This window comes from Hypanus sabinus, unplaced genomic scaffold (genome assembly GCF_030144855.1).
Source record: "Hypanus sabinus isolate sHypSab1 unplaced genomic scaffold, sHypSab1.hap1 scaffold_547, whole genome shotgun sequence".
In the NCBI taxonomy this organism is placed as follows: Eukaryota; Metazoa; Chordata; class Chondrichthyes; order Myliobatiformes; family Dasyatidae; genus Hypanus; species Hypanus sabinus.
In genome coordinates this window covers 229,025-256,333 of record NW_026781408.1, presented here as the reverse complement: position 1 = coordinate 256,333, position 27,309 = coordinate 229,025, and the positions used below count along the sequence as shown (strand labels likewise).

At 46.5% G+C, this 27,309-nt stretch overlaps 1 protein-coding gene across 1 annotated transcript; it reads left to right on the top strand.

Moving 5' to 3' along the window:
* The first annotated feature begins 743 nt into the window (after positions 1-743).
* On the top strand, positions 744-26,158 carry LOC132389360 (NACHT, LRR and PYD domains-containing protein 3-like). Its single transcript, XM_059961875.1, has 11 exons — positions 744-880; positions 13,126-13,217; positions 14,914-15,068; positions 15,961-16,132; positions 16,232-16,282; positions 21,346-23,083; positions 24,205-24,291; positions 24,449-24,619; positions 24,775-24,945; positions 25,101-25,268; positions 25,433-26,158. Exons 2-11 carry the CDS (start codon positions 13,157-13,159, stop codon positions 25,518-25,520), a joined length of 2,862 nt encoding a protein of 953 aa, XP_059817858.1. The 5' UTR covers positions 744-880; positions 13,126-13,156; the 3' UTR covers positions 25,521-26,158.
* Positions 26,159-27,309: the final 1,151 nt, after the last annotated feature.

Here is a 27,309-nt window from a genome sequence, read left to right as displayed (position 1 = left end):
CTGGAAATGATCAAAGAAAAGGGGTGAGGGGTGGGTACGGGGAAAGAGCTGGTAAGTGAGAGGTGGGTCCAGGTGAGGGGGAGGTAGGAAGGTGGAAATAGTGACAAGGGGTGGAATGAGAGTGGTTGGGGCAAGAGGGGGATGCGGAAGATTGTATTTAATTCCACGGAGGATTACAAGTAGTTAGAGAGTATTTATTTTAGAGATTCACCAGACTGATTCCTGGAGGACGATGAAGTCTCACTGATCGTCTTCACATAAAACAGAGGCCGGCAGATGTGTGGAGACGGAAGGGGTCGAAGAAATGAGGATCGGTCAGAAACATGAGGATGAGATGGGAGAGCAGTCGCCATCTTGTTGACGGTTAGAGGGGCTGAATGGCCACTTCTTCCTGTTTCTCACTTGATATTTCAGTGTTCCTGTACAGCGAAGTCCTGTAGGAATGTTAATTGGAATTTGTGTTTGTATCTATAGAACTGATTTGAATGAAAACAGTACAATTCCGGTTTGGGTTTGAATTGTGTATCGGACTGGGATGGGAATCGAACCTGTAACCCTGAGAACCGGAAGGTGGAGCTGAGGGAAAAACTATAAACGTAGCTGGTGTAAATATGAAATGATGTGTAAAATCCGGCAAGTAGGTCGGGCAGCGTGTGACACCTGTTCAGGTGGGAGAACCTCCGCCCGTCACGTGATCCACTTCTTGCTCCCATTTCAAACGCAGATCTGCAGCATCTGCGGCTTTTCGAGGCCCCGCCCCCGCTCTGACAGTCCCCGGATGGACGGTGGTTTTCTTTCCTTCCAGTGTTGAAGCGGATAGTCGGAGTAGAGCCGGGGGTCGGATCACTGTCTGCGGGACAAATTGATCAAGTTCCTACCGGTGAGTATTGAGGCCGGTCCTGAGAGGGATCGGGACCGACAACTTCTGGGGGGAGACCTGACGTTGTTCAGTGAGTCCCGTTAACTTCCCCGAACAGGTGGCCGCGTCCCGCTTCCTGGACACAACCTGCCGGGGTTGGTCCGGGTTGTGGGACCTTCACACCGAACCGCCGGAGAGATGAGCCGCCGCTCCGCCTCTGTTGCTCGGGTCCCAAGAGCGGGATGAGGTGGTGTTGCCGGGACTGATCCCATCCGTTCACTTGTACCTGGGGAACGTTACCGCCATTACCCGGCCCGGTAGCCGATCCGAACTTCACCTGGATCCATACCTGGAGTCGATAATGGTTTTACAGCATACTGGAAGCGGCCGTTAGGCCCGTTGTTTTCTTGCAGACAGAGGGTTAAACAGAGTAATCGCACCCTCGGGAGACTCCTCCACGTGTATGAGTAGTTCCATCTTTCCCCGTTCAGGGAGGACAGTGAGATCCAGATCTCTCACGTCCTCTCGGGGGACTGGGAAGTTTATTTCCATCTTCTTTCCATTGCTACGGGTCGCCGAAATGCTGACAGTGTTTCCCGATATCTGGCCCCATTAATGCGAGAATTAAGTCTTTCTCATTTATCTGGGTTTCTCGGAAATGTGTACACTCCCTCCGGAATTCCAAAGGAGCAACCCAGGCTGTCTAATATTCCCACACGATTGAAATGGGGATTTTTATTTAACATGAAACGTGGCACAGTGAAAATCCTGTCTTTGCCATCACCCGCGTAGATCAAGCATTACAACAGTACAACGAGGTGATATAAGGTAAAACAATAACAGAGTGTAACAAATCATTATGGTCACAGAGAAAGTACAGTAGAGGTAGATATGTGGTGCAAGGTCACATCTGGTTAGACTGTGCGGTCAGCAGTCCATCTCATCACACTGGGGAACATTCAGTTCGCTTCTAACAGCAGAACGGAAACTGTCCTTGAGCCTGTTGTTACGTTTCTGTTTTATTTTATTTTCGACCCAATCGGAGACTGAGAAGTGAAGGGGGTTTTCCATTATGTTGGCTGCTTTACTGAGGCAGCAGGACATATAGACAGAGTCCATGGAGGGGATTTTGGCTTCTATGATGTGCTCAGCTGTGCCCACTGTTCTCTGTTATTTCATTCATTTAAACGAAGTGCAATGGTCGTATGAAGATGTGAAGCATCGGGATGGGATACTTTCTGTGGTGAATTGATAAAGATTGTAGAGTGGAAAATGACATATACCACAATTTTTATTGATTGTTCTGGTTTTGTTATATTGAAATCTGTTATCTATCAGAGTGTACTATTATTTCAGTACGGTGTATTGCTTGAGGACCATCACACATTGCCCTTGATTCCATCTCCCTCCCAGTTTCATCTGTCTATTTCCTGTCCATCTTGTTCAACATCTGTCCAGCCTGCGTCATACCACCTCAATGATATATATCAGCAGTCTCTCTACTAAACATTGTCTCAATTGTGACGTTTTGTCTTCCATTTATTCCAGCATTTTTTTTTAATTAGCTAGAACTACCAGAGGTTAAATTGAATGCAACACGTGGCAGGGTAAAAGCTGCCTTTACAATTTTTGTTTCACCATTACAAAATGGCTGCAGTGTTAATTCTTGTCACGATGAAACACACATCTGATGCTGAGTTTGTTATTTCCTTTTTCGGTTAAATTTAGTGAGCCACTTCCTCCGTTTCCAGGGTAACAAACCACCAGAGCTGCAAGGCCTGTTGCAAATGTTTATCACACACAGATAACGGCCTCTCAGTGAAGCACCCCTTCAAATTACCCTTAAATATTTAAAATTTCGGCCCAAATCCACGCCCTCACCCATCCCGAAGGACAATAGCCTACATGCATTCGCCCTATTTATACAATTATAGGTTTGTATGCTCTAGGAGGGGTTCCCAACTTGGTGTCCGCAGACCCCACCGTTGAGCATAGCAGAAAATGGTCCGGAACCCCTGCGAGCATCTCTCCTGACTCTCATGTTCTCCAGGTTATCAATAACTAATCTGTTCAACCTGCCCCTGTAACTCAGTTCCTAAAATGACAGCAACATCCGTGTCTGCCAGTCCTCCTGCACCGGCCTGTCACAGGGTCCGAGGGAGACCTTGTCAGGGTCTGGGGATTTATCCATCCTAATTCTCCTCAAGGCAGCAAACTCCTGTTGTGTAATCCGTACACAATCCGTGTCCTGACTGACTCTCCTCATTTCTATAGTCTCTGTCTGTCTCCCAAGTAAACACAGGCACAGAGATGTCATAGACGATCTCTCCCATCTCTTACGGCTTCGTGCGCAGATGAGCACGCTGAACGTCAGATGTTATTTTGTAACTGTTAGCGGAGCGGGGTGGAAATAACATGTTTTCTCAATAATTTATCCTACTACCACATTGTCTGCTATTCATGAGAATGTGCTCATTACATTTGTTGTTTACAAAGTTCACAAGAGTGATTCTGGAATGAAATGCTTTATGTATGAGGAATACAGGAGGAAATCAGCAGATGCTGGTTATTCAAACAAGACACACAAAATGCTGGTGGAACACAGCAGGCCAGGCAGCATCTATAAGGAAACGCGCTGTCGATGTTTCGGGCCGATACCCTTTGTCAGAACTGACTGAAAGAAAGATAGTAAGAGATTTGAAAGTAGGAGGGCGAGGGGAAAATGCAAAATGATAGGAGAAGACCGGAGGGGGTGGGGTGAAGCTGAGAGCTGGAAAGATGATTGGCAAAAGGGATACAGAGCTAGAAAAGAGAAAGGATCATGGGACGGAAGGCCCAGGGAGAAAGAAAGGGGTACGGATGCACCAGAAGGAGATGGAGAACAGGCAGAGTGATGGGTAGAGAGAGAAAGAAAAAAAGGGATGGGGGGAATCTATATATCAGGAATGGGGTAAGAAGGGGAGGAGGGGCATGAACGGAAGTTAGATAAGTCCCTGCTCCTATTATCGATGGAGGGATGGTGACTCTGGGAACAGGAACCTCAGTGAAATCCTATGTTCTGGATAGAGTCGATGGGGACAAGATGTTTTCAACAGTAGGGAAGTCTGGAACCTGGAACCTGAGGTCACAATCTCAATCCATTCAATTGTATCTGAGGAAATTCCCTTCCATCATTCTGTCCAGTAGCAGGATTTGAATTCCACCTGTGCCAATGCCTGGAGTTGATCGCAGTTGGGAGATACTTGCAGGCACAGGAATATGACGAAAATTTTGACCACTTAATTGAACAAATAAGGGAACTTCATGGTTATCACAACAATGCATTGTGTGATGCCCTTTGTAAATATCCCACAGTTGTCATTTGGAACAGACACTCCTTTGGAAGAAGACAACGAGGCTTTGAGAGGAAGTGCGGCGGAGGCCATTTTCAAATTGCTTCTCAGATCGGAGTTCTGAGAGGCGGGACTGCGCAGGCGCGTGAAGGAGGCCTGGGAAGGAGGGAAGATATAGAAAGAACGCAGCCTTAAGCAGCGGGCAGCTTCGTTTGCGGGCAGCGGAGTGAGCCGGGAGCAGAGTGTAGGGCTTGGTCTCAGAGCGCTTAGGCGGAAAAGGGCACAGTAGGCTTATGTTTTAGTTCTCCTTGTTATTTTCAGTTAATCGGGAAGTATGTGTGTGAGGGCAGCTTGTTGTTCTCGGTGTCGGATGTGGGAGGTCTGGAGTCTCCGAGCCTCCCGGACATTCACATCTGCGCCAGGTGTGCCGAACTGCAGCTCCTGATGGACCGAGTTAAGGAACTGGAGCTGCAGCTCGCTGACCTTCGCCTGGTCAGGGAGAGTGAGGAGGTGACAGAGAGGAGTTACAGGCAGGTGGTCACTCCGGGGCCACAGGAGGCAGGTAGGTGGGTCACGGTCAGGAAGGGGAAGAGGCAGGTACTAGAGATTACCCCCGTGGCTGTACCCCTTGACAATAAGTACTCATGTTTGAGTACTGTTGAAGGGGACAGCCTACCTGGAGGAAGTGACAGTGGCCGTGCCTCCGGCACAGGGGACGGCCCTGTAGCTCAGAAGGGTAGGGATAGAAGAAAGAGGACCAAAGTAATAGGGGACTCGATAATCAGGGGATCAGACAGGCGGTTCTGTGGAGGTGATCGGGAGTCCCGGATGGTAGTTTGCCTCCCTGGTGCCAGGGTTCAGGACGTTTCTGATCGCGTCCAAGATATCCTAAAGTGGGAGGGTGAGGAGCCAGAGGTCGTGGTACATGTAGGTACCAATGACATACGTAGGAAAGGGGAAGAGGTCCTGAAACGAGAGTATAGGGAGTTAGGAAGGCAGTTAAGAAGAAGGACCGCATAGGTAGTAATCTCGGGATTACTGCCTGTGCCACGCGACAGAGAGAGTAGGAATGGAATTAGGTGAAGGATGAATGCGTGGCTGTGGGATTGGAGCAGGGGGCAGGGATTCAAGTTTCCGGATCATTGGGAACTCTTCCGGGGCAGGCGTGACCTGTTCAAGAAGGACGGGTTACACTTGAATCCTGGGGGGACCAATATCCTAGTGGGGAGGTTTGCTAGGGCTACAGGGCAGACTTTAAACTAGTAAGATGGGGGGGGGGGGCGGGAATCAATTTGAGGAAACTATGGGAGATGAGGTTAGTTCACCAGTAGAGCAAGTAAGTAGACCGTGTCTGAGGGAGGAAAGGCAGGTGATGGAGAATAGATGCGCACAGCACGAAGATGTAGGGGAGAAGAAAAAAAAGGATAATAAATTTGAATGCATTGTTAGGGATGAAAAGAGAGGAGGAGGTGGAGAGTATCTTAAATGTATCCATTTTAAAGCTTGGAGCATTGTAAGAAAGGTGGATGAGCTTAAAGCGTGGATTGATACCCGGAATTATGATGTTGTAGCTATTAGTGAAACATGGTTGCAGGAAGGGTGTGATTGGCAACTAAATATTCCTGGATTTAGTTGCTTCAGGTGCGATAGAGTTGGAGGGGCCAGAGGAGGAGGTGTTGCATTGCTTGTCCGAGAAAATCTTATGGCGGTTCTTTGGAAGGATAGATTAGAGAGCTCCTCTAGGGAGACTATTTGGGTGGAGTTGAGGAATGGGAAAAGTGTAGTAAGGTGTATTATAGGCCACCTAATTGGGAGCGTGAGTTGGAAGAGTAAATGTGTAAGGAGATGGCAGATATTTGTAGTAAACACAAGGTGGTGATTGTGGGAGATTTTAATTTTCCACACGCAGATTGGGAAGGTCATTCTGTAAAAGGGCTGGATGGTTTAGAGTTTGTGAAATGAGTGCAGGATAGTTTTTTGCAACAATACATAGAAGTATCGACTAGAGATGGGGCAGTGTTGGATCTCCTGTGAGGGAATTCGATAGGTCAGCTGATAGATGTAGGTGTTGGGGAACACGTCGGGTCCAGTGATGACAATAGCATTAGCTTCAATCTAATTATGGAGAAGGACAGGACTGGACCTAGAGTTGAGATTTTTGATTGGAGAAAGGCTAACTTTGAGGAGATGCGAAGGGATTTAGAGAGAGTGGATTGGGTCATGTTGTTTTATGGGAAGGATTTAATAGAGAAATGGAGGTCATTTAAGGGTGAAATTATGCGGGTACAGAATCTTTATGTTCCTGTTAGGTTGAAAGGAAAGGTTAAAGGATTGAAAGCACCATGGTTTTCAAGGGATATTAGAAACTTGTTTCGGAAAAAGAGGGATGTCTACAATAGATATAGGCAGCATGGAGTAAAGGAATTGCTCGAGGAATATAAAGAATGTAAAAGGAATCTTAAGAAAGAGATAAGAAAAGCTAAAAGAAGATACGAGGTTGGTTTGGCAAATAAGGTGAAAGTAAATCCGAAAGGTTTCTACAGTTATATTAAAAGCAAGGGGATAGTGAGGGATAAAATTGGTCCCTTAGAGAATCAGGGTGGTCAGCTATGTGTGGAGCCGAGGGAGAAGGGATAGATTTTGAACGATTTCTTCTCTTCTGTATTCACTAAGGAGAAGGATATTGAATTGTGTAAGGTGTGGGAAACAAGTAAGGAAGTTATGGAACCTATGACAAATAAAGATGTGGAAGTACTGGCGCTTTTAAGAAATTTTAAAGTGGATAAATCTCCGGATCCTGACAGGATATTCCCCAGGACCTTAAAGGAAGTTTGTGTAGAGATAGCAGGAGCTCTGACGGAGATCTTTCAGATTTCATCAGAAACGGGGATTGTGCAGGAGGATTGGCGTATTGCTCATGTGGTTATATTGTTTAAAAAGGGTTCTAGAAGTAAACTTAGCAATTATAGACCTGTCAGTTTGACCAGTGGTGGGTAAATTAATGGAAAGTATTCTTAGAGATAGTATTTATAATTATCTGGATAGACAGGATCTGATTAGGAGTAGCCAGCATGGATTCGTGCGTGGAAGGTCATGTTTGTCAAACCTTATTGAGTTTTTTGAAGAAGTTACGAGGAATGTTGACGAGGGTGAGGCAGTGGATGTAGTCTATATGGACTTCAGCTAGGCCGTTGACAAAGTTCCACATGGAAGGTTAGTTAAGAAGGTTCAGTCGTTAGGTATTAATGCTGGAGTAATAAAATGGATTCAACAGTGGCTAGATGGGAGATGCCAGAGAGTAGTGGTGGATAATTGTTTATTGGGATGGAGGCCGGTGACTAGCGGGGTGCCTCAGGGATCTGTTTTGGGCCCAAAGTTGTTTGTAATATACATGACCTGAATGATGGGGTGGTAAATTGGATTAGTAAGTATGCCGATGACACTAAGGTAGGGGGTGTTGTGGATAATGAGGTGGGTTTTCAAAGCTTGCAGGGAGATTTATGCCGGTTTCGAAGAATGGGCTGAACGTTGGCAGATGGAGTTTAATGCTGAGAAGTGTGAGGTTCTACATTTTGGCAGGAATAATCTAAATAGAACATACAGTGTAAATGGTAGGACATTGAGGAATGCAGTGGAACAGAGAGATCTAGGAATAACAGTGCATAGTTCCCTGAAGGTGGAGACACATGTAGATAAGGAGGTGAAGAAGTCTTTTGGATCGCTGGCCTTTATAAATCAAAGCATTGAGTACAGAAGTTGGGATGTAATGTTAAAATTGTGCAAGGCATTGGTAAGGCCAAATTTGGAATATTGTGTGCAGTTCTGTTCACCGAATTACAGGAAAGATTTCAATAAATTAGAGAGAGTGCAAAGACGATTTACTAGGATGTTACCTGGGTTTCAGCACTTAAGTTACAGAAAAGGTTGAACAAGTTAGGTTGTAGCGTAGAAGGTTGAGGGGGGATTGGATCGAGGTATTTAAAATTTTGAGAGGGATAGATAGAGTTGACGTGAATAGGCTGTTTCCATTGAGAGTAGGGGAGATTCAAACGAGTGGACATTATTTGAGAGTTAGGGGGCAAAAGTTTAAGGGAAACACGAGGGGATATTTCTTTACTCGGAGAGTGGTAGCTGTGTGGAATGAGCTTCCTCTAGAAGTAGTAGAGGCCAGTTCAGTTGTGTCATTTAAGGTAAGATTGGATAGGTATATGGACAGTAAAGGAGTGGAGGGTTATGGGCTGAGTGCGGTTAGGTGGTACTAGGTGAGAGTAAGAGCGGCACTGACTAGGAGGGCCGAGATGGCCTGTTTCCGTGCTATGACTGTTATATGGTTACATTCAACAATGTGTTTTGATTTTGGAACAGATTCTGTACTGCTGGAATTTCTGTAGAGATGGAACTACCAATATATTTACTGCATGCACCTCGAGACAGGGTTAAAACAGCCACTGGAATTTTAGCTTCCCCATTACAAAATGGCTGGGAGCTCAGTCTTCATCTTCAGAGCATGTGAGGTTGAGTTCCTTATTTCCTTTTTCACTTAGTTCTGCTTCCTACATCACCAGGGTAACAGACCACCAGAGGTCCAAAGAGTGTTGAACATTTGGGGCTTGTTGAGATTGTACCTGGAATATGGTGTGAAATCCAGCTCCCCATAGTAACCTGGGTTATACAGACCAAAGAAAAAAGTGTTGGAGGAACTCAATGGATTGGGCAGCATCTGTGGAGGGAAATGGACCGTCAAATTTTTGGTCTGAGACACTCCCTCTGAGCTGAGAGCAGACGGGAAAAAGTCAGAGAAAACTAGTGAGAGTTGGGGACGGGCAAGTACTAGGGAGTGGGAGGTGGATACAGGTGATGGGGCAGGTGGGAAGTTGGAAATAGTAAAGGGGTGGAACATGAATTGTTGTTGCAATACGGGGCAGCAGAAGATGGAATTTAATTCTATGGAGGATTAACAAAGAGGTTAGGGAGTATTTATTTTAGAGATTTACCATCCCGTTTCCTGGAGGGAAATAGAGATCAGCAGAACAAATGAATCGAGAAGAAACATGTGGCTGAGATAGGAGAGCAGTCGTCATCATAACCACAAAATACTCTGCATATGCTGGGGACAGAGCGACACGTACAACACTCTGGAGGAACTTAGCAAGTCGGACAGCATCCGTGCAAACGAACAGCCAACGATTCCGGCCGTGACCCTTTGTCAGGACTGAAGAAGGAGGGGCAGGGAACCTATGAAGAAGGTGGGAGGAGGGTGGGAAGGAGAAGGCTGGCAGGTGCCAGGTGTAACAAATCATTCTGGTTAGAGAGAAAGTGTGTGCAGGTAAATATGTGGTGCAAGTTCACATCGATTTAGACTGTGAGGTCAGGAGTCCAATCATCACGCTGTTCGCTTATAACAGCAGAATGGACACCGTCCTTGAGCCTGGTGGGATGTCTCTGTTTCATTTTAACGTCGGCCCGATGGGAGTATTAGAAGTGATACGGTTGTGGGGATCTTTCGTTATATTGGCTGCTTTACTGAGTCAGTGGGAAGTGTAGACGGAGTCCATGGAGGAGAGGTTGGTTTCTATAATGTACCCAGCTGTGTCCATTGTTCTCCGCTATTTAATTCAGTTACAGGAAGCGCAGTAGCCGGATGAAGATGTGAAGTATCGGGATGGGATACTTCCTGCGGAGTATTGATAAAGCTTGTAGAGTGGAAAAGGTCATATATCAAAGTTCTTATTGTTTGTTCTGGCTTTGTTATACTGGAATCTGTTATCTACCAGTGCGGACTTTATTTCAGGATCTGTGTATTGCGGGATGAGCATCAGAGATCGCCCTTCATCCCCTTCTCCTATTTGGTTCCATCTGCTCATCCCCTGCCCATCTGGTCCAACATCTGTCCAACATCTATCCCACCACCTCAATGATATATATCAACCATCTTGTTCAACCTCTGTCCAGTCTGTATCCCATCTCCTCAGTGATATATATCAACCATCTTGTTCAACCTCTGTCCAGTCTGTATTCCACCACCTCAATGATATATATCAACCATCTTGTTCAACCTCTGTCCAGTCTGTATCCCATCACCTCAACGATATATATCAACCATCTTGTTCAACTCCTGTCCAGACTGTGTCTCACCACCTCAATGATATATCTCATCCATCTTGTCAACCTCTGTCCAGCCTGTATCCCATTGCTGCAATGATATATTTCAACAATCTCTCTTTTAAACTTTGTCTTCATTGTTTTGTTTTTCGTTATCTAGAAATACCAGAAGTTTAGTTGAACACAGCAGTTGACAGGGAAAAGGCAGCCATTATAATTTTAGTGTCCCCATTTGAAAACGTCTGCAGTGTTAATCTTTGTCATAATTAATCTCATAGCATTTGATGTTGAGTTTGTTATTTCCTTTTTCGGTTATTTTTGGTGAGCCACTTGCTCCGTTTCCAGGGTAACAGCCCGTCACAGCTGCAGACAGTGTTGCACATTTTTATTGCTCTGTGGCCACCGCCTCTGAGCGCAGACAGTGGCCTCAAGGGCAAATGTAACAGAGTGATAGTGGGGGGAAAGGATGCTGTGAGCACTGTTGGATGCGTTACGCCAGGGTCAGAATAAACTCAGAACTAACAGATTGGTTGGGGTGGGGTGGCATTTACATTTTAGCGTGTTGCTGATATTTTTGCAATAGTTACCATCTGTGCATTAGAATGGAGAGGTGAAATAAAACTACAGTTGCAGGAAATTTAAAGTCAGAAGATGAAAATACTGGAAAAAGCTCGACAGTCCGTTTTCAGATATTGGGTCTTCCACCATTTCTTCTTTCACAGCGGTAACCTGATGTACTGAGTTCCCATAATTTTCTACTTTGTAATTTTACATTTTGTTCCTGCTACACCGAGGGTAAACATGGCAGCCAACTGTGCGGGTCAAGATCCCACACAACAATAAGATAGTATTCAAATGTGCTCAGTTTAGCTGCTGGAGGCAAGCTGAAGTATATCCCCATCCTCTCACAATCTACAGACCGGTGAATCAGCCTGAGCACTGACCCCGGCAGAGAGTCATTAGGTTTCATTTCCACCTTAGTTTGTAATCGGAAATGGCAGGAACACCACGGCAAATCGCCGGCACCAAAGCATGTTTGTATGGGTGATGATATCGGGCTGGTGACTCTGAGTATATGGAACTGCCAGTATACAGGTTTCAGTCCAGGTTGGTAATTCAGATTCAGATTCAGATTCAGTTTACAGCTGGGATCGGAATTTCCTCAGTCTGCAGTGAAGCTGAAGTCTCGGGCGGTTGGACATTGTTGTGGGGAAATTGTCGTCTGCACCACACAGTGGGACATCATATCTACCATGTACTTTGGAGATTATTTAAGACTTTACTGGGGAGTTAGATGACTTTGAGCTGTGATGCTCTCTGTAAGGACTTTGGTAAAGCCTTTAACAAGATCCCACATGGCAGTTGATTGGGAAAGGTAGGTCACGTGGGATTCACGGGGAGCTGGCGAGGTGGATTCACTCCGGACTCGATGAAAAGAAGCAGAGGGTGATGACTGAAGATGGTTTTAGCGAATGGAGGACTGTGACGAGTGGGTGTCAGTGTCGAGAACTCTGTAATTCACTATTCATTCAATTGATTTGTTCATGAAAGGTCAGCAAGTTTGATCATGAATCCGGCAGTCTCGTTGATATTGCAGCAGATTACCATGAATTTCAATGGGATCTTGTTCAGTTGTGGAGATGGGCTGAGGAATGGCAAATGGTTTTCAAATTGGGCAAGTGTGAGATGGTGCATTTGGACAGTCAAACCACGGTGGGACTGGTACAGTGAATGAGAGAGCATGGTGCATTGTGCAACAGATTGAGAAACAAAAAAATAATCATAAATAGGGAATGCAGAATACAACGCAGATAGAGAACAGATACATGGCTCATACACACAAGCCCTGCTCTGATAGATGGTCTTCCACCTGAAATATGAGTAATATGAGTATCTTTTATTGAGTAATTCCGGCATTTTCTTTTACTTACGTTAAGGAATTTTTGCCATCCTGCTGTTTTGGATGTATGACGGGTCTACATTGTGTTTAACAAGGTGTCATGTAACTATCTGATAACGGCCAGGTGATATGCTCAAAGGTACTTTGATCGGAGTTTAGGTGATAATACTGATCTTAAAATCCTGCCGGAGAAGGTGTCGTGTTTCAGGAGAAGATGTCACGATGCTATGTGTGATATTGCATTGTTCAGGATGTCAGAGTGTTTCTACATAGAATCAAACCATATATTGCCACAGGTGTCAATGCCAGGCGATGTTAAACTGAAAGGAGATGGTGAGAATCAGGCGGGACTGAGAAATCTGTATAATTCAGTGACGAGAGGAATAGATGCACCATTGGTCAGCAGAAATGTTTCAACCCACACTGCTATAACAGTTTTCCATTACTCATCATAGCGCCACCAGTGGTAGGAAGACCAAAGCAGTGGGCGCTGTCTGCTCAACCCGTCTTTCTTTTTTTTATTAAGTGCAATCGTGAACAACAGCCGGATCAGAAATGCTGATCAAGTCAACTAGTTCCCAAAGAGTACTGTGATAGGCCAATCAGATGGTTCACTGCTGCTCCGCAATAGAACGCCTTGCCTTACCGTTCACAAATCAATCCTGGTCGAGGACTCGTGATTGGTTCCTAAAACGGAATGGACTGCGGTATAGCTAGTAGATAGACCGGAGATTCCTGACATGGTGTACAATCCATGTAATGGGTATTGCGTGACTGTGGGTGGATGGGCGCAGGTGGATCATGAAATGTCAAATCCCAGGGAACCAGCCCCAAGATGTTTGGAAGTGTTTCCCTCAGTTTAAAAACAAAACAGCGTTCTGCTTCAAACCCGAATTAACATTTGACCCTCCTGTTACTTTTGTTTGTTACAGAGCAGCATAAACTGATCACACCTGTCCTCAAATGGCTCAGTGTTCGAGCAGGGGAGGAGTTCCAGTGGCTTCAACATCAGGAAAGGACACGGGTATGTTGTCGAATTATTTTAATTTATAATTCATACTCTGAGGGTTCTGCGTCTGTGTTTAATTCGTTGTGTATATTTAAGACAGAGGTTGATTCCTGATTGGTCAGTGTATGAAAGGATATGGTGAAAAGCAGAAGTTGCGGATTCTGCATCTGGGTTCAATTCAATATCGACAATTCACAAAACATTTGTGAAAAATGAGCAGAGAGATGAGAGAAATAGAGAAGGAGAGAGAGTTAACATCTCTGGGGGAAACACAGTCACCTGTGGAAGAAGTACAGTTACCGTCTGCTCCTGCTTCTCTAACAGATTGTGATGCACATTAAAATAGCGAGTTACTCCAGAAGTCAAGACATTGTGCAGATGCTGTAAGTTTTGGCCAACGCAAAGACACACAAAATATTGGCAGAACTCAGCCGGTCAGGCAGCATCCATGGAGAGGAATAAGCATTTGACATTTTGGATCAGCATCACACGGAATAGAAAGTAATGTGGCAATATCTAGAAATTCTGTCCTCTTATTTCCAGTCTGATGAAGGGCCTTGGCCCGAAACGTTTATTGTTTATTCTCCTCCTTTGTCATGGTCTGGTCCGTGAAGTCCGAAATCCGGTTCGTGGTCCAGCCCGTGGACTCCGGACTCCGGGTCTTCTGGCTGTCCTTTGTTTCAGTTGGGCTTAATCACAGACAACTTTTTCTCATGTTGCTGGGAATAAAAGTGGCCCTGAGTTCAAGTGTTATGGCTGGTTCGTCTCGTCAGTATCCTGTCCTTGTCTCTGTGGGATAAGTCTTTGCCGATACCATGAGTCTGGAGCCTTGTCTGCAGCCTTCCACCTTTTTTCGCTGTCAAGTTCTACCGGCGGAGCCTTGCTGTGTCTAGATAAGGAACCTTCTTTCGTTGTTTGTAACTGTCTCTGTTTGTCCACGCCTTCGCTAGATGGATCTGGACATTTGCCGCTACCTAGCGTTGGGAACTGTCTCATCGTGTGCAGCGTATGAGTCCCGGCCCTACGTCCTCTTCCCAAGGAGGGGCTCCGACTCTGTGTTCTGCATTCCTGCTCTCCCTCGACCAAGGCTCTGTATTCCGCGTTCCTGTCTCCCAAGTCTGACCCTCATGTCCTCACCCAGCCCAGGAGTCCCGCGTACTTCCCCCACGTCCAGTCCTGTTGCCTTGGCATGACTTGTCCAGCGTCGTTTCTTCCCCACTTCCCTTGCTTTCTTGATACACCTAGTCCTCTCCCTGGTACTTCAATGTCTGTGTCATGCATTTGGGTCTGTTCCCAACGCCCAACTAATGACATCCATAGATGCTGCCTGACCCGTTGAGTTCCTCCAGCATTTTGTGCGAAATCCCAGAGATTTGCCGAGGAAGCGGTTGACCAGGCAGGCAGACAGTAAATCAGAGCAAAGCGGTGGTGATGGACAGTACGAGGAGAGTGATGGCGATGGGTTACTATATTCTCAGTAATTAGCACAGTCCTTTCAAAACAGAGTGGTATATTCACAGAGACGCGAAAGAGCTATACCCCCTTCAAAACCACACCCTGCCCCAACCGGGACCACCCATGCCCCAGCCCAAGCCCGTCCCCCCCCCATAAATATATTGTAATTTATTTGGTGATCTTTTGGTTCCAGAGGGAAATTTGCTGCACAATATGGAGTCAATGAATATTTATTTTTCCCCATTATACTGCACAGTGATCACCGAGCTCCTGGCAAGCTGGAATGACTTCCAGCTGCTGCATTTGACGGACTTCTACCGGGACAGGCTGGAGCAGGCGATGGAAGGAGGGGTGCACGGAGTGAGCCTGGCGTTAACGGCCAAGAATCAGTTCAGTGGAGAGGAACATCGGGTAAGTGGGAGGGAGGGATTTTCACACATCACAGGTCTGATGGGTGTCGGAATTTTCATTCATCGGATAATAAAGCATAAAAACAAATCAGAATATATATAATTCTTAAAACGATGAATCTGAAGGAATTATTGGAAGAGGTGTAAACACTCCAGTAGCGGCTCAATGCTCAGAGCGAGGGGAGCAGGTAACAATTGTATGAGGTTGCAATAAAGGAGTTTAAATGGAAATCTGGTAGGAATTTTCATTTTGAAAAGAACGTGCAGCGTGACGGCAGGACGTCAGTGAGAACCGGGGCATTATTACTGGATGCCACAGGAGCTCGAGTGTGTTCTGCTCTGGGTGGAGATGATTCCGTTACAATCTGTAACTGCAAACAGTGTGGATTGGGGGATACTGCCCTGTTGTAATGTGTAATCACTGAATAACCCTCCACTGGAAAAGGCAAAGGAAAGGCATCAGGTGTCAGCCGGTAATCCGCTGTCATGTTGGACACTGGCGGACTGAGGAGATGAATCACATCACCTTTTCTGCAACTTCTCCGAGACTGCTCACTCTGTTATAAAAACCCTCCTGACTTCTTTCTTCATCTGTGATCGTTATTTCCTGATTTTGTTTTACACGGTCAAATCCGGTGAGGAATTATTTATGGATTTGGAGCCACGTCAATGAAGCGGTCACAGACCAACCAGGATCTCCTTGACTGGTGGACCAGGTTCACGGTGAATGACCCTCCGTGTGCTCTGCACTCAGAATGTAGTCCATGTCCAGCCAGGATCAGCACCCGTCTGGGTGAATGCTCAGTCAGATCCCGTTAAAGAGCACATCATTTACTTCTCATCCTCTGCGTGAATCTGTCAGTCCCGAATATGTTCACCGTTACTCTTCACAGAAAATCTCTGATCTCGCTGATAAGGGAGAGCGGGCGGACAGTTCTAAACTCCTCCTGAGCCTGGTGACGGAGAAAGGCTCCCGCGCCCGGAGGGTGATGTGGGAAACCTTTGTGAAAATGCGGATTGGTGTCCCAAAGTTTGACAAAATACTGAAGGAAATACAGGAACATGGTGAGATAGCATCAAAGATGAATTTAATTTTGGATTCAATCACAATTGATTTTATAATTTTATACATTTCAATTCCTCAAATGGTTTTATTCCGAACAGGTTGTGTTCCGGTCCATCGACCCGTACCGGAGATTCCCAGAGAACTGAAAGGTAAGTGAAGATACGCTGTTTCCACCGATGGTAGATATTGTGTAGGGCCATATCGATGTTGAACCACCTGGATTTGACCAGGTATGTGGTGGCACCATGACACAGCGCACAGTGAAACACGTGGAAAATATTTGCTGGAGGGATATCTTTCTCAGGGCATTATCAGGAACAACTCATACAGTCGGGGTGTTTTCTGATAGGGACCACTCCTCTCTGACTCTTACAACGACAGGTCCCTCCACCGAGCCAGAGTGGAGAAGAGGACGATCTGGAGGAGTGAAATTCTTAGAAATTCTTCACTCCGAAAAGTGAAATCCTTCCCCTGCAGCTACACTACCTGAGCAACAGCTCTCATCCTGGATAATTTTTCTAAATCCCCTCAGATCCTACAGATTATCATTTTTAGAATTGAGAGTCCACGGAAGCTCTCATCACAGAATAGCAATGAGAGCATCCATTTAATGAGAAAATCAGGTAACACCCAACTGCTCTGTTCAACCCCAAAGCAGCATATGAACCCAACTTTGTTCACATAAGTACTGCCTGACTGCAAACACTGCTACAGTTATCCAGTTTTACTTCCAACTCAATAATCCTGGGAATTCCATCAGGAGACAGTGTTAGTGAGGGTGTGATGGGGACAAAATCCTCAGCTCAGTCCACAGAAGCTAAAGTTCATGTGATGTGTGATGGACACTGTGGAACGGTGAGAGATGGGAATTGGGACAGAGAAACCAAGGTAGCCTGCAAACTTGTTCTTCACTGGTCTTCATGTTGTTTGCCGAAGGAACAGACACAGCAGTGAAATTCCCACACCCATTTCTAATACAAAACCGATTCATTCCCTGATTATTGAAGAATATCATTTCTAACACTGTCACTTTGTCTGAAGTAACTATTTAAACTACCAATATTTTCCTACGCTCCCCATCCCACCCGTATACATTGAACACAGACGCCACACATCCCTGACAGGGTCCCGACACGCTGTGAGACCCCACACACCCCTGACAGGATCCTGACAGACTGTGAGACCCCACACATCCCTGACAGGGTCCTGACACACTGTGAGATCCCACACATCCCTGACAGGATCCTGACACACTGTGAGATCCCACACACCCCTGACAGGATCCTAACAAAGTGTGAGACCCCACACACCCCTGACAGGATCCTGACACAGTGTGAGACCCCACACACCCCTGACAGGATCCTGACACACTGTGAGACCCCACACACCCCTGACAGGGTCCTGACACACTGTGAGATCCCACACACCCCTGACAGGATCCTAACACAGTGTGAGACCCCACATACCCCTGACAGGATCCTGACACACTGTGAGACCCCACACATCCCTGATAGGGTCCTCACACACGGTGAGACCCCGCACATCCCTGCTAGAGTCCGGACATGCTGAGATCCTGCACACTCCTGACAGTCCCTTCAAATTCTGTGAAATCCTGGATACACTTTGCAGAGTCCTAACATACTTTTACACATCCTTTCAAAGGATTGTGTTCAGCAGTAGTGCAGCTGCAATTAGCTGTTTCCACATTTTGCCTTCCCCTAATTCAGGTCTCAGGGCATCGACATCGCTTTCCATGATTGTGACAGATAGTCTCTGTGTCCAGAATACTCTCTCACTGGCACCCCAAACACTTGTCCAGCTACATTATCTCCTGCGTCGACGGGTCGACGGAAGATACAGGTTAGGCTAATAATCCTTATTGTATGGACGGCGGTCCGGGTGAGTGAACATGATGGAATGGTTGGGACTGAAGTGGATAGTTCTTTGGAAAGAGTGTTGTGGGTCAGGTAGTTGGACATTGAGAGTGGATCAGCACATGGAAGTGTGATGTTGTTGTCTTTACGAAGACTTGATTGAGAGAGACAAGATTGGCAGATCAATATTCCAGCGTTACAATATTTCAGATAGAGAGGGGAGGTAATATGTTTGAAAAGGTTTATTTGCTGACCTGGGGAATTTCACAGCTGCAATCAGAGAGGACACCCTGGGGATTTCAAGTACTGAGGCAATATGAGTGCATAGAAATAAGATAGATACAGTCACTGATGGGTTTTTACAAAACATCTCCCGGTAGTCATCATGAGATACAGGAACTAATATGTAGGCAAATTCTGGAAAGATGCAAAAGCAGCAAGTTTGTTGTAGTGGGTAATTTTAACTTCCCCTGTGTTACTGATGACCTTTCATTCTCTGTCCCGTGTTTCCTACCTGCAAGAATATTTTAGGAATCTCTGATGGTGAGATGTGTGTAATGTGTGAACTAGAGGAGGGCCAGACTTCAGCTGGTATTTGAAAGTAAGCCGGCAGGTTGCTGAGGTTTCAGTGGTGGAACATTTGGGAACAGTGAACACAACTCCTCTTCTCAGATGGTTATGAATAAGAAGAGGTTTGCAGCTTATAGAAATATACAAAACCTACAGCACAATACTGGCCTTTCGGCCCACGATGCTGTACCGAACATGTAATTATTTTAGAAATTAAAAGGCTCTATTGTTTCTGCCTCCACCACAATCGCCGGCAGCCCATTCCACGCCCTCACCACTCTCTGCATAAATAACACTTACCCCTAACAATCCCTCTGTACCTGCTTCCAAGCACCTTAAAATTGTACGCTCCTGTGTTAGCCATTTCAGCCCTAGAAGAAAGTCTCTGACTATCCACACAATCAATGCCTCTCATCATTTTATACACCTCTATCAGGTCACCTCTCATCCTCCGTTGTTCCCAGGAGAAATGGCCGAGTTCACACAAGCTATTCTCATAGGGCATGTTCCCCAATCCAGGCATTACTTGTAAATCTCCTATGCACCCATTCTATAGTTTCCACGTCCTTCCTGTAGTGAGGTGACCAGAACAGAAGACAATACTCCAGCTGGGGTCTGACCAGGGTCCGATATACCTGCAACATCACCTCTCGGCTCCTAAACTCAATCCCAGGGTTGATGAAGGCCAATGCACTGTATGCCGTTTGAACCACAGAGTCAACCTGCATAGCAGCTTTGAGCGTCCGCTGGACTCGGACCCCAAGGTCACTCTGATTCTCCACACTGCCAAGAATGGGGTGTGCAGTATTGGGTGTGGGAAAGATAACTTGAGTGGCAGATTCAGTGGCAAAGGCTTAGAATGAGAGCACCTCTTGTTAGACAAATCCCCAACGGGCATGATTAAATATTAGCTGAGCAGAATTTGGGTCCAGCATGTTGCAAAGAGGATTAAAGCCAACGACGTCAATGCCTGTAGATCTTGATGGGAGATGTTGTAAATTTAATCTGAAAGGGAGAGATGAGTTTCATGATGCTGAAATGTGACTCAGTTGTGGAGGGTGAAGAGGCATGCCAAAGAAAGCATTGGGATACAGATCAGTTGCAGATGCGGATGGGGAAATATCAGGTGGAGTTTAATCCAGAGAAGTGTGAGTTCTTGCAATTCAGGAGATCAAATGTATGGGGAAGTATAGAGTAAAGGTCACAACCCTGACGTCATTAATGTCGACCGGGATCCTGATATCCATATCTTCGGAGGCAGGCGGGAGGAGTTTATGGGGACATCGTGTTAGCGGCAACTTTGTGGGCTGAAGGTCCCATACCTGTACTGTACTATGCAGGTCTTGAGATAGCTGAAATCCTGAACCACCTGCTACCGAAATTCCTCGGTCTCTGCTCCCTTCACCACCTGACCTGTAAACGGCATGGTTTCAAACTTGTATTTAAAGTCACAGACCAGTAGCATCTACCCTTTCTCCCCTTTCCACAAACATTGTCTGACCTGTACTCACATCTACACTCCTGTCCTGTACTGCAGAGGGCAGGCCAACATGCTGCAACACTCTGGCGGACTGGAAGGCTCTACAATGGGTAGTCAAAACTGCCCAACGCATCACCAACACCCCCAGCCTACCTTCCACCAGGGACGTATATACAGAAAGGCTCTGGAAAAGGGTCAGCAGCATCAGGAAGGATCCTACCTATCCTGTCTGTGGGCTATTTGCCCCTCTCCCATGAGGGAGGAAGGATCCCACCTATCCTGCCTATGGGCTGTTTGCCCCACCCCCAAGAGGGAGGAAGCTACGTAGCATCCACAGCAGGACAACCAGACTCAAAATCAGTTACTTTCCTCAAGCAGTAAGACTGATCAACACCTCCAATGATGAAGCCACCCCTACACACCTAACAACACCCACCCACCACCAGCACGATTTGAAAATTTTCTGCCAGAACCACCTGAGGTCAGAGTGACACCTGTATCGTATATACTTATATTTATTGTGTTTTCCATTGCGTTCTTTATCTGAGTTATTTTGTTCTGCATCACATCCAGAATAACAATTAATTTCCTTGTCTTTTACACTTGTGTATCTTCAATCTTGAATCTGTTGGGTATACACAACACATACTCTTTAAGAGACACGAGACTGCAGATCTGCCGTCTCAAACCATTTTCCGGAGGAATTCAGTGAGCTGTGCAGCATCTGTGATGATGGAAGGGGGGGCTGTTTGCGTTTTGTGCCAAAATGCTGACTGTCTCAATCTCCTGAACAAGACATTGACATTTTCTCCCCCAACAACCCTCACCGACAGTGCACGTGCTGCTCAATAAAGCTACTTCTTTGTATTTTGAATCAGTGATGGTGAGTGGGAGGGGAAGCTGTGATTCCCACGATCAATTCCCACGACCCATTCTCCATCTCCATACGCCACATTAAACATCCGGCTTTCAAAGTTCTTCCACAGGAACAATAGCTCTGGCAGTGGTGGGAGTTTATCCAGTCCAGGACAGTCGGGGGTTAATAAACTATTAGGGAAATACTCACCTTCACAGCACAGTTAATGTGGAAATGTGATGATCTGGTGTTTATCTAGTCCAGGCCTCTCTGTCCAGTCAGGGGTCTGTTAATCACATTTACTTCACTGTACGAACATCCATTGATGAATTCAATCAAGGCAATAGCTTTGAGCTAACTCTTGTGTGCTTAAATACTGAGTTCTGAGTTGAGCCATTTAACATTTTGACTATGTTCCTGTTCCCATGGAAGATGTTCAACAGAAACACAAGGAGACCCTGCGGGCACAAACTGAAACACTGAGAGTGAACACGATCCTGATGAGGGAGAAGGTGAAGGTTTTCCAGCTGGTTGATCGATACGCTGAGCTCACGGTCATTTCTACTGTTCGAGATCGGAGACTGGTGGAACATGAGCTGCTGGCAAGAGGCAGAGACCATGGCGATTGGAGAGAAAAACATCTCCGCAGAGAACTGGAAAAAATCCGGACTGATCAGTTGTTCCAGAGCAGCTTTTCCTGGAGTAAATCCAAATCTGGGAGTTCGGCAGCAGTGGCCGGAGTCCCGGGGATCGGGAAAACAACAATGGTACAAAAGATTGTTCATGACTGGGCCACGGGGAAAATATTCCAACAATTCCAGTTTGTTTTCAGTTTCAAATTCCGCGATTTAAACTCCATTAACTGCAGGATAAACATGAGGGAACTGATTCTGGATCAATATCCCTACTTTGGGAATATTCTGAGAGAGGTCTGGAAGAACCCAGAGGGATTGCTGTTTATATTCGATGGTTTGGATGAATTCAAGCACGGAATCGATTTTGCTGACTGTCGGAGAGACACAGAACCCATGCACCAGTGCCCAGATCCTGAGTGGTGGTGTGAAGTGTCTGACATTGTGTACAGTTTAATCCAGGGCAAGCTGCTCCCAGGGTGTTCAGTGCTGGTCACCACCCGCCCCACTGCATTACATTTATTGGAAAAGGCTGATATCAGTGTCTGGGCTGAAATCCTGGGATTTCTTGGTGAGGAGCGGAAGGAATATTTCCTCAGACATTTTAAAGATCAGACGGTGGCAGAAGCTGTTTTCAAACACGTGAAGGAGAACGAGATCCTGTACACCTTGAGCTACAACCCATCCTACTGCTGGATCCTTGCTCTGGCACTGGGACCCTTCTTCACACAAAGAGTCAGGGACCCACTGCGAGTTCCCAAGACCATCACCCAACTGTACTCCTACTATATTTACAACATCCTGAAAAACCACGGGCGTGAGATTGAGAACCCCCGTGATGTGTTACTCAGGGTTGGTCAGATGGCCTTCAGAGGAGTGTCTGAGAACAAGATTGTGTTTACAGATGGAGATTTGATCAAGTACAATCTGCAGCCTTCCCAGTTCCTGTCCGGGTTCCTAATGGAGCTTTTGGAGAGAGAGGATTCTGCTCGGAGCATGGTGTACACATTCCCACACCTCACCATCCAAGAGTTTGTAGCTGCAGTCGCACAATTCCTGAATCCACATCCCGGGGATATCCTGAAATTCCTCACTGAAACCCACAACACGACAGATGGGCGATTTGAGGTATTCCTCCGTTTTGTTGCTGGTCTCTCCAATCCAATGACAGCTCGGGGCCTGGAGGAGTTTCTGGGTCCATTTTCTCATCAAACAACCTGCAGGGTGATTGACTGGGTGAAGGAGGAGGTTAAACGCCAGATTGGAAACACAGAGAGTGGAGCTGGTAAAAGGAGCCTCCTGAACACATTGCACTACCTGTTTGAGTCTCAGAATCGTGGACTGGCTCAGGCTGCACTGGAACCTTTGGAAATACTTTCGTTCAGTGGAATGACACTGACCCCGATTGACTGTGCGGTCCTATCTCATGCCATCGGACTCTGTGTTACAATAAAACAGCTCGACCTGGAGAAATGCCGCATTCAGAGTGAAGGAATCCAGCAGCTGGGACCCGGGCTGCACAAGTGCCAGGACTTGAGGTAACCTGATTTATCTCCCATTCTGAAGTGTGAAACTGTTCCATTGTGTTGTTTCAATGTAACTGTATTTGGGTAAAATTGTAGTAAATCAGATTGTGAAGAATTTTGACAAATGCCGAGGGGATCGGTCAGTAATTCCCCAAGGACGGGAGAGTTCTGTGGTTCCTTGTGAAGGGATGTTGGAGACTTCATCAGATCAGTGAACAACGGCCATTGGTTTAATGATAGTATATCACTGGAATAGCCGTGTTTCTCGCTGCCAGTGACATGTCCATTGATAATGTTCCTTCGCAGTCACTGACGCCCAAACCAACACTGACTGCAATAGGTGGGTCAGAGATTCACACCCCCTTCCGATGGACAAGAGACCATCAGCAGACTGTCCAAACTTTACAACCCCTTCCCGTTGAGGGTCGGGAGACCAGCACCGGACTGTCCCAGCTTTACAATGCCTTCCCTGGTGAGGGACAAGAGAAAGTTAGTGGACTGACCCAGTGACAGTGAGAGAATTCCCTCTGTAAGATTGTCCTCCCTCTGCCCTTCCCCATGTGTGACTATCACCAGCAGTCTACCTGTGTCAATGTGGGCACTACCCCGCCCCAAATGGTTATGTCCTCTATATATGGGCCCTAATTCAGACCTTCCGCTTACCTCAGCATCCGATCCTCCTTCGGATCACTCTTCCCCACTACCTATTTCCTGTCGGTTCTCTCTTCCCCATCCTTTTCCTCCTGAGGGTTCTCTCTTACCCATCCCGCTTCCTCCTGCAGGTTCAGTCTTCCTATCCGTTTTCCTCAGGTGATCTATTCAACAATGTCTTATCGACATTCCTCACTCACAATTCATTCTCACTGTGAGACTTCCTCCCACAGGAACACTCTTCTGACCATCTGGGAATGAGACAGAATATATGGAGTTTACAGGGTCACACCGACAGACTAAATTACCGACATTCGGTGAATACACTGGAGCTGGTCAGTGAAGGACATTGACAGTGATGGGAACTCCAATCAGTGATTTACTGAAGGGTTTAATGTTTCCTGAAATATCCGAGTGAGACAAATTCCTTCAGACCCACGGTTTGAATCACTTTGTTCATCAATTTGTCTGTTTGTGTTTAGACTTGGGGAGAATAAACTGGGAGATTCAGGAGTGAAACTGGTGTCTGCGGCTCTGAGGAACCCGGAATGTAAAATACAGAAACTGTGGTAAGTACCAGACTGTGGGAGATTGTGTTTACAGTCACTGGGTGTCTGACACTGAACATGAATGTGATCAGTAATTGTGTTACTGATAAACACTGGGGATTTGTACCGTCTCCTGTCTTTCTGTGTCCTTCACCCTCTCTCTCTTTCTCATCTCCAGGCTGGGGGATGTCGGTCTCACAGATTCTGGCGTTGAGGATCTCGCTTCCCCTCTCAGTAAAATATCATCACTAACGGAGCTGGACCTGGGTAGTAATAAACTGGGAGATTCAGGAGTGAAACTGGTGTCTGCGGCTCTGAGAAACCCGGAATGTAAAATACAGACACTCGTGTAAGTACCAGACTGTGGGAGATTGTGTTTACAGTCACTGGGTGTCTGACACTGAACATTAATTTGATCAGTAATTGTGTTACTGGTAAACACTGGGTATTTGTACCGTCTCCTGTCTCTCTGTGTCCTTCACCCTCACTCTCTCTCATCTCCAGGCTGGACAATGTCAGTCTCACAGATTCTTGTGCCGAGGATCTCGTCTCCGCTCTCAGTACAAACCGAACGCTGATGGAGCTGGACCTGGGTGATAATAAACTGGCAGATTCCGGAGTCAAACTGGTGTCTGCTGCTCTGAGGAACCTGGAGTGTAAAATACAGAAACTGCGGTAAGTACCAGACTGTGGGAGATTGTGTTTATAGTCACTGGGTGTCTGACACTGAACATTAATGTGATCAGTATTTGTGTTACTGATAAACACTGCGGATTTGTACCATTTCCTGTCTGTCTGTGTCCTTCACCCTCACTCTCTGTCATCTCCAGGCTGGACAATATCAGTCTCACAGATTCTGGTGCCGAGGATCTTGTCTCTGCACTCAGTGCCAAACCATCACTGAAGGGGTTGAGCCTTGGTTACAACTCGCTGACAGACCGATCTGTACCCGCTCTCCGCCGCCTCATACTGACCCTCCCGAGTCTGGAGTGGATCGGGTGAGTGTTTGTATTAATGTTCAGTGTGATAAAATATGAGCGGACCCGTGGGCTTTCTGGTGATATTTGGCTGTGCGTGTTTTTGAAACATTATCCCCAGTGCCCTGTTACGGACACTGGTGTGTAATCTGTTTATTTCATCTTTATTCTCTCATCTGTTTCAGATTGTACGGGAATTGGTTCAGTGAGACTGGGGAGAAGGAACTGAGATCTCTGCGGGAACCCAGACCCAGACTGACAGTGTCCCTGTGAACATCTGTATGTGTGAACATCCCCGCCCGCGGGATGGGGACATTTTAGCCAATTTCCCACCCCCATCTTTCACTCCCGCCCTTACTTTTCAAGGCCACACGCCAGGTTTAATTCTCAACTGTTCTGACGGAACCGGCTCCAGTGACGTGTCTCCACCTGCTGTACGGCGGCGCAGCTTCCTCCGGATGTGCAGGTTCAAGACTCCCCGCCACGTGAGACCCCGAACTACATAGACAGGAAGAGCCTGGGGGCCAGGGCTCAGTCTGGGACACCGGTGTCCCGGGGTGGGATTATCCCGGGAGAGAATCCTTTTGCTCCCTTTGCTGAGGACGGTGCATTCGGCAGTCTGGCCGATATAATGATGTTAAATTGACAAATCCCTCTGCAGTGACCCTGGATCTGCAGCGATCCCGACACAGCCCTGAAGTGTGATTTTATAATCATCGGTTCCCCGATGCAGAGTGACCGTGAGAAACAGGACTGATTATTCAACCGGTCACTCGTTGTCACCGGTCAGTTAATTGTGTGTGACTGTGAGTGAGTCGGGAGCAGCTTATTTATTCCCGCACGTCAGCAGCTGACACATTGTTTAATTTACATTTGTCATGATGAAATCAATAAACCGCTGTAACTTCCTGTCCTGGTGTCGGACTCGAGTTTTATTTGAGGTTTCTGCTGACCCCCGCACCCTGTGAACTGCAACAGTGGGTCGGAGCTCCTCACACTGACACTAAATACTTTACACAGCCGTCAGATAAAACTTCAATTTCGGGGAGTTCATAGAGATGGGGAGTGATACAGAGTTCATGGATCTGGAGAGGGTGGGGGGGGGGGACTCAATTTGGCAGGGGAATACAGGTGGATATTAGAATGCTAGCGATTGACAATTACATTTGACTTCAGCGGTGGAGAAGTAGCCCAGGATGAAATCGAAGATGCGGATAATTTTGCAAAAACGCGACACCACCCCTTGATGCAGCCGTGGGTCGTAGCTCCTCACACTGACACAGTCGCGTCTCAGCTCCAGGCTGAGGAAGGTCAGACCGACAGAGTCTGGGTGCCCAGGATCTCATCTCCACCCAACCCCTTTCCTGGCTAACAGACCCCCTCCTGCCCCCCGCAGACAGTTATAATGAACAGTAGTATCAGACATGATTCCACTGGATTAAAAAGGAGAGGAAGTTTTCAAAGGTCATTTAAATCGAAGCAAGAGGCGGAGAGGGAAGAGGTGAAAGAAGCTCTTTAACTGGTCAGGTCAAAGAGGCTAGACTGCGCAGACGCGTGGCGTAGCGCGCCAAAGGTTTAAAAGAAAGACCGTCATATACATCGGCCATTATCGGAGTGGACTGAGGCAGAGTCGGACGGCTTTGGCTCAATCAGGCTTTGGCGAGAATAGGCAGAGGCGAGGTTGAACGGGACACGATTGCGCAAGCGCATGAAAGTCGGCGGGGAAATCTAAAAAGCGAGCTTCACTCCAGGTGAGGTAAGGGTGAGTAAGCTCCTGTAATTAACCTAATTAGCTTAGGAGTAGGTTTGAAATGTATGAATTATGAAAGGAACCTGGCGATTAATATCAAAGAAGCTCCTATGAGTTTTTTTAAGTATATAAAGCTTATAAGAGAGTTGAGGGTAGATATAGGAATAATAGAAAATGACGCCAGAGATATTGTAATCAGAGGCCAAGTGGAAGACATCTGCAGTACACCCAACATTTAAGAATGCCAGGGAAGCGGATTATGTGCAGTGAAAATTACGACCGAGCAAGTGCTCAGAAAGCTTAATAGTCTGA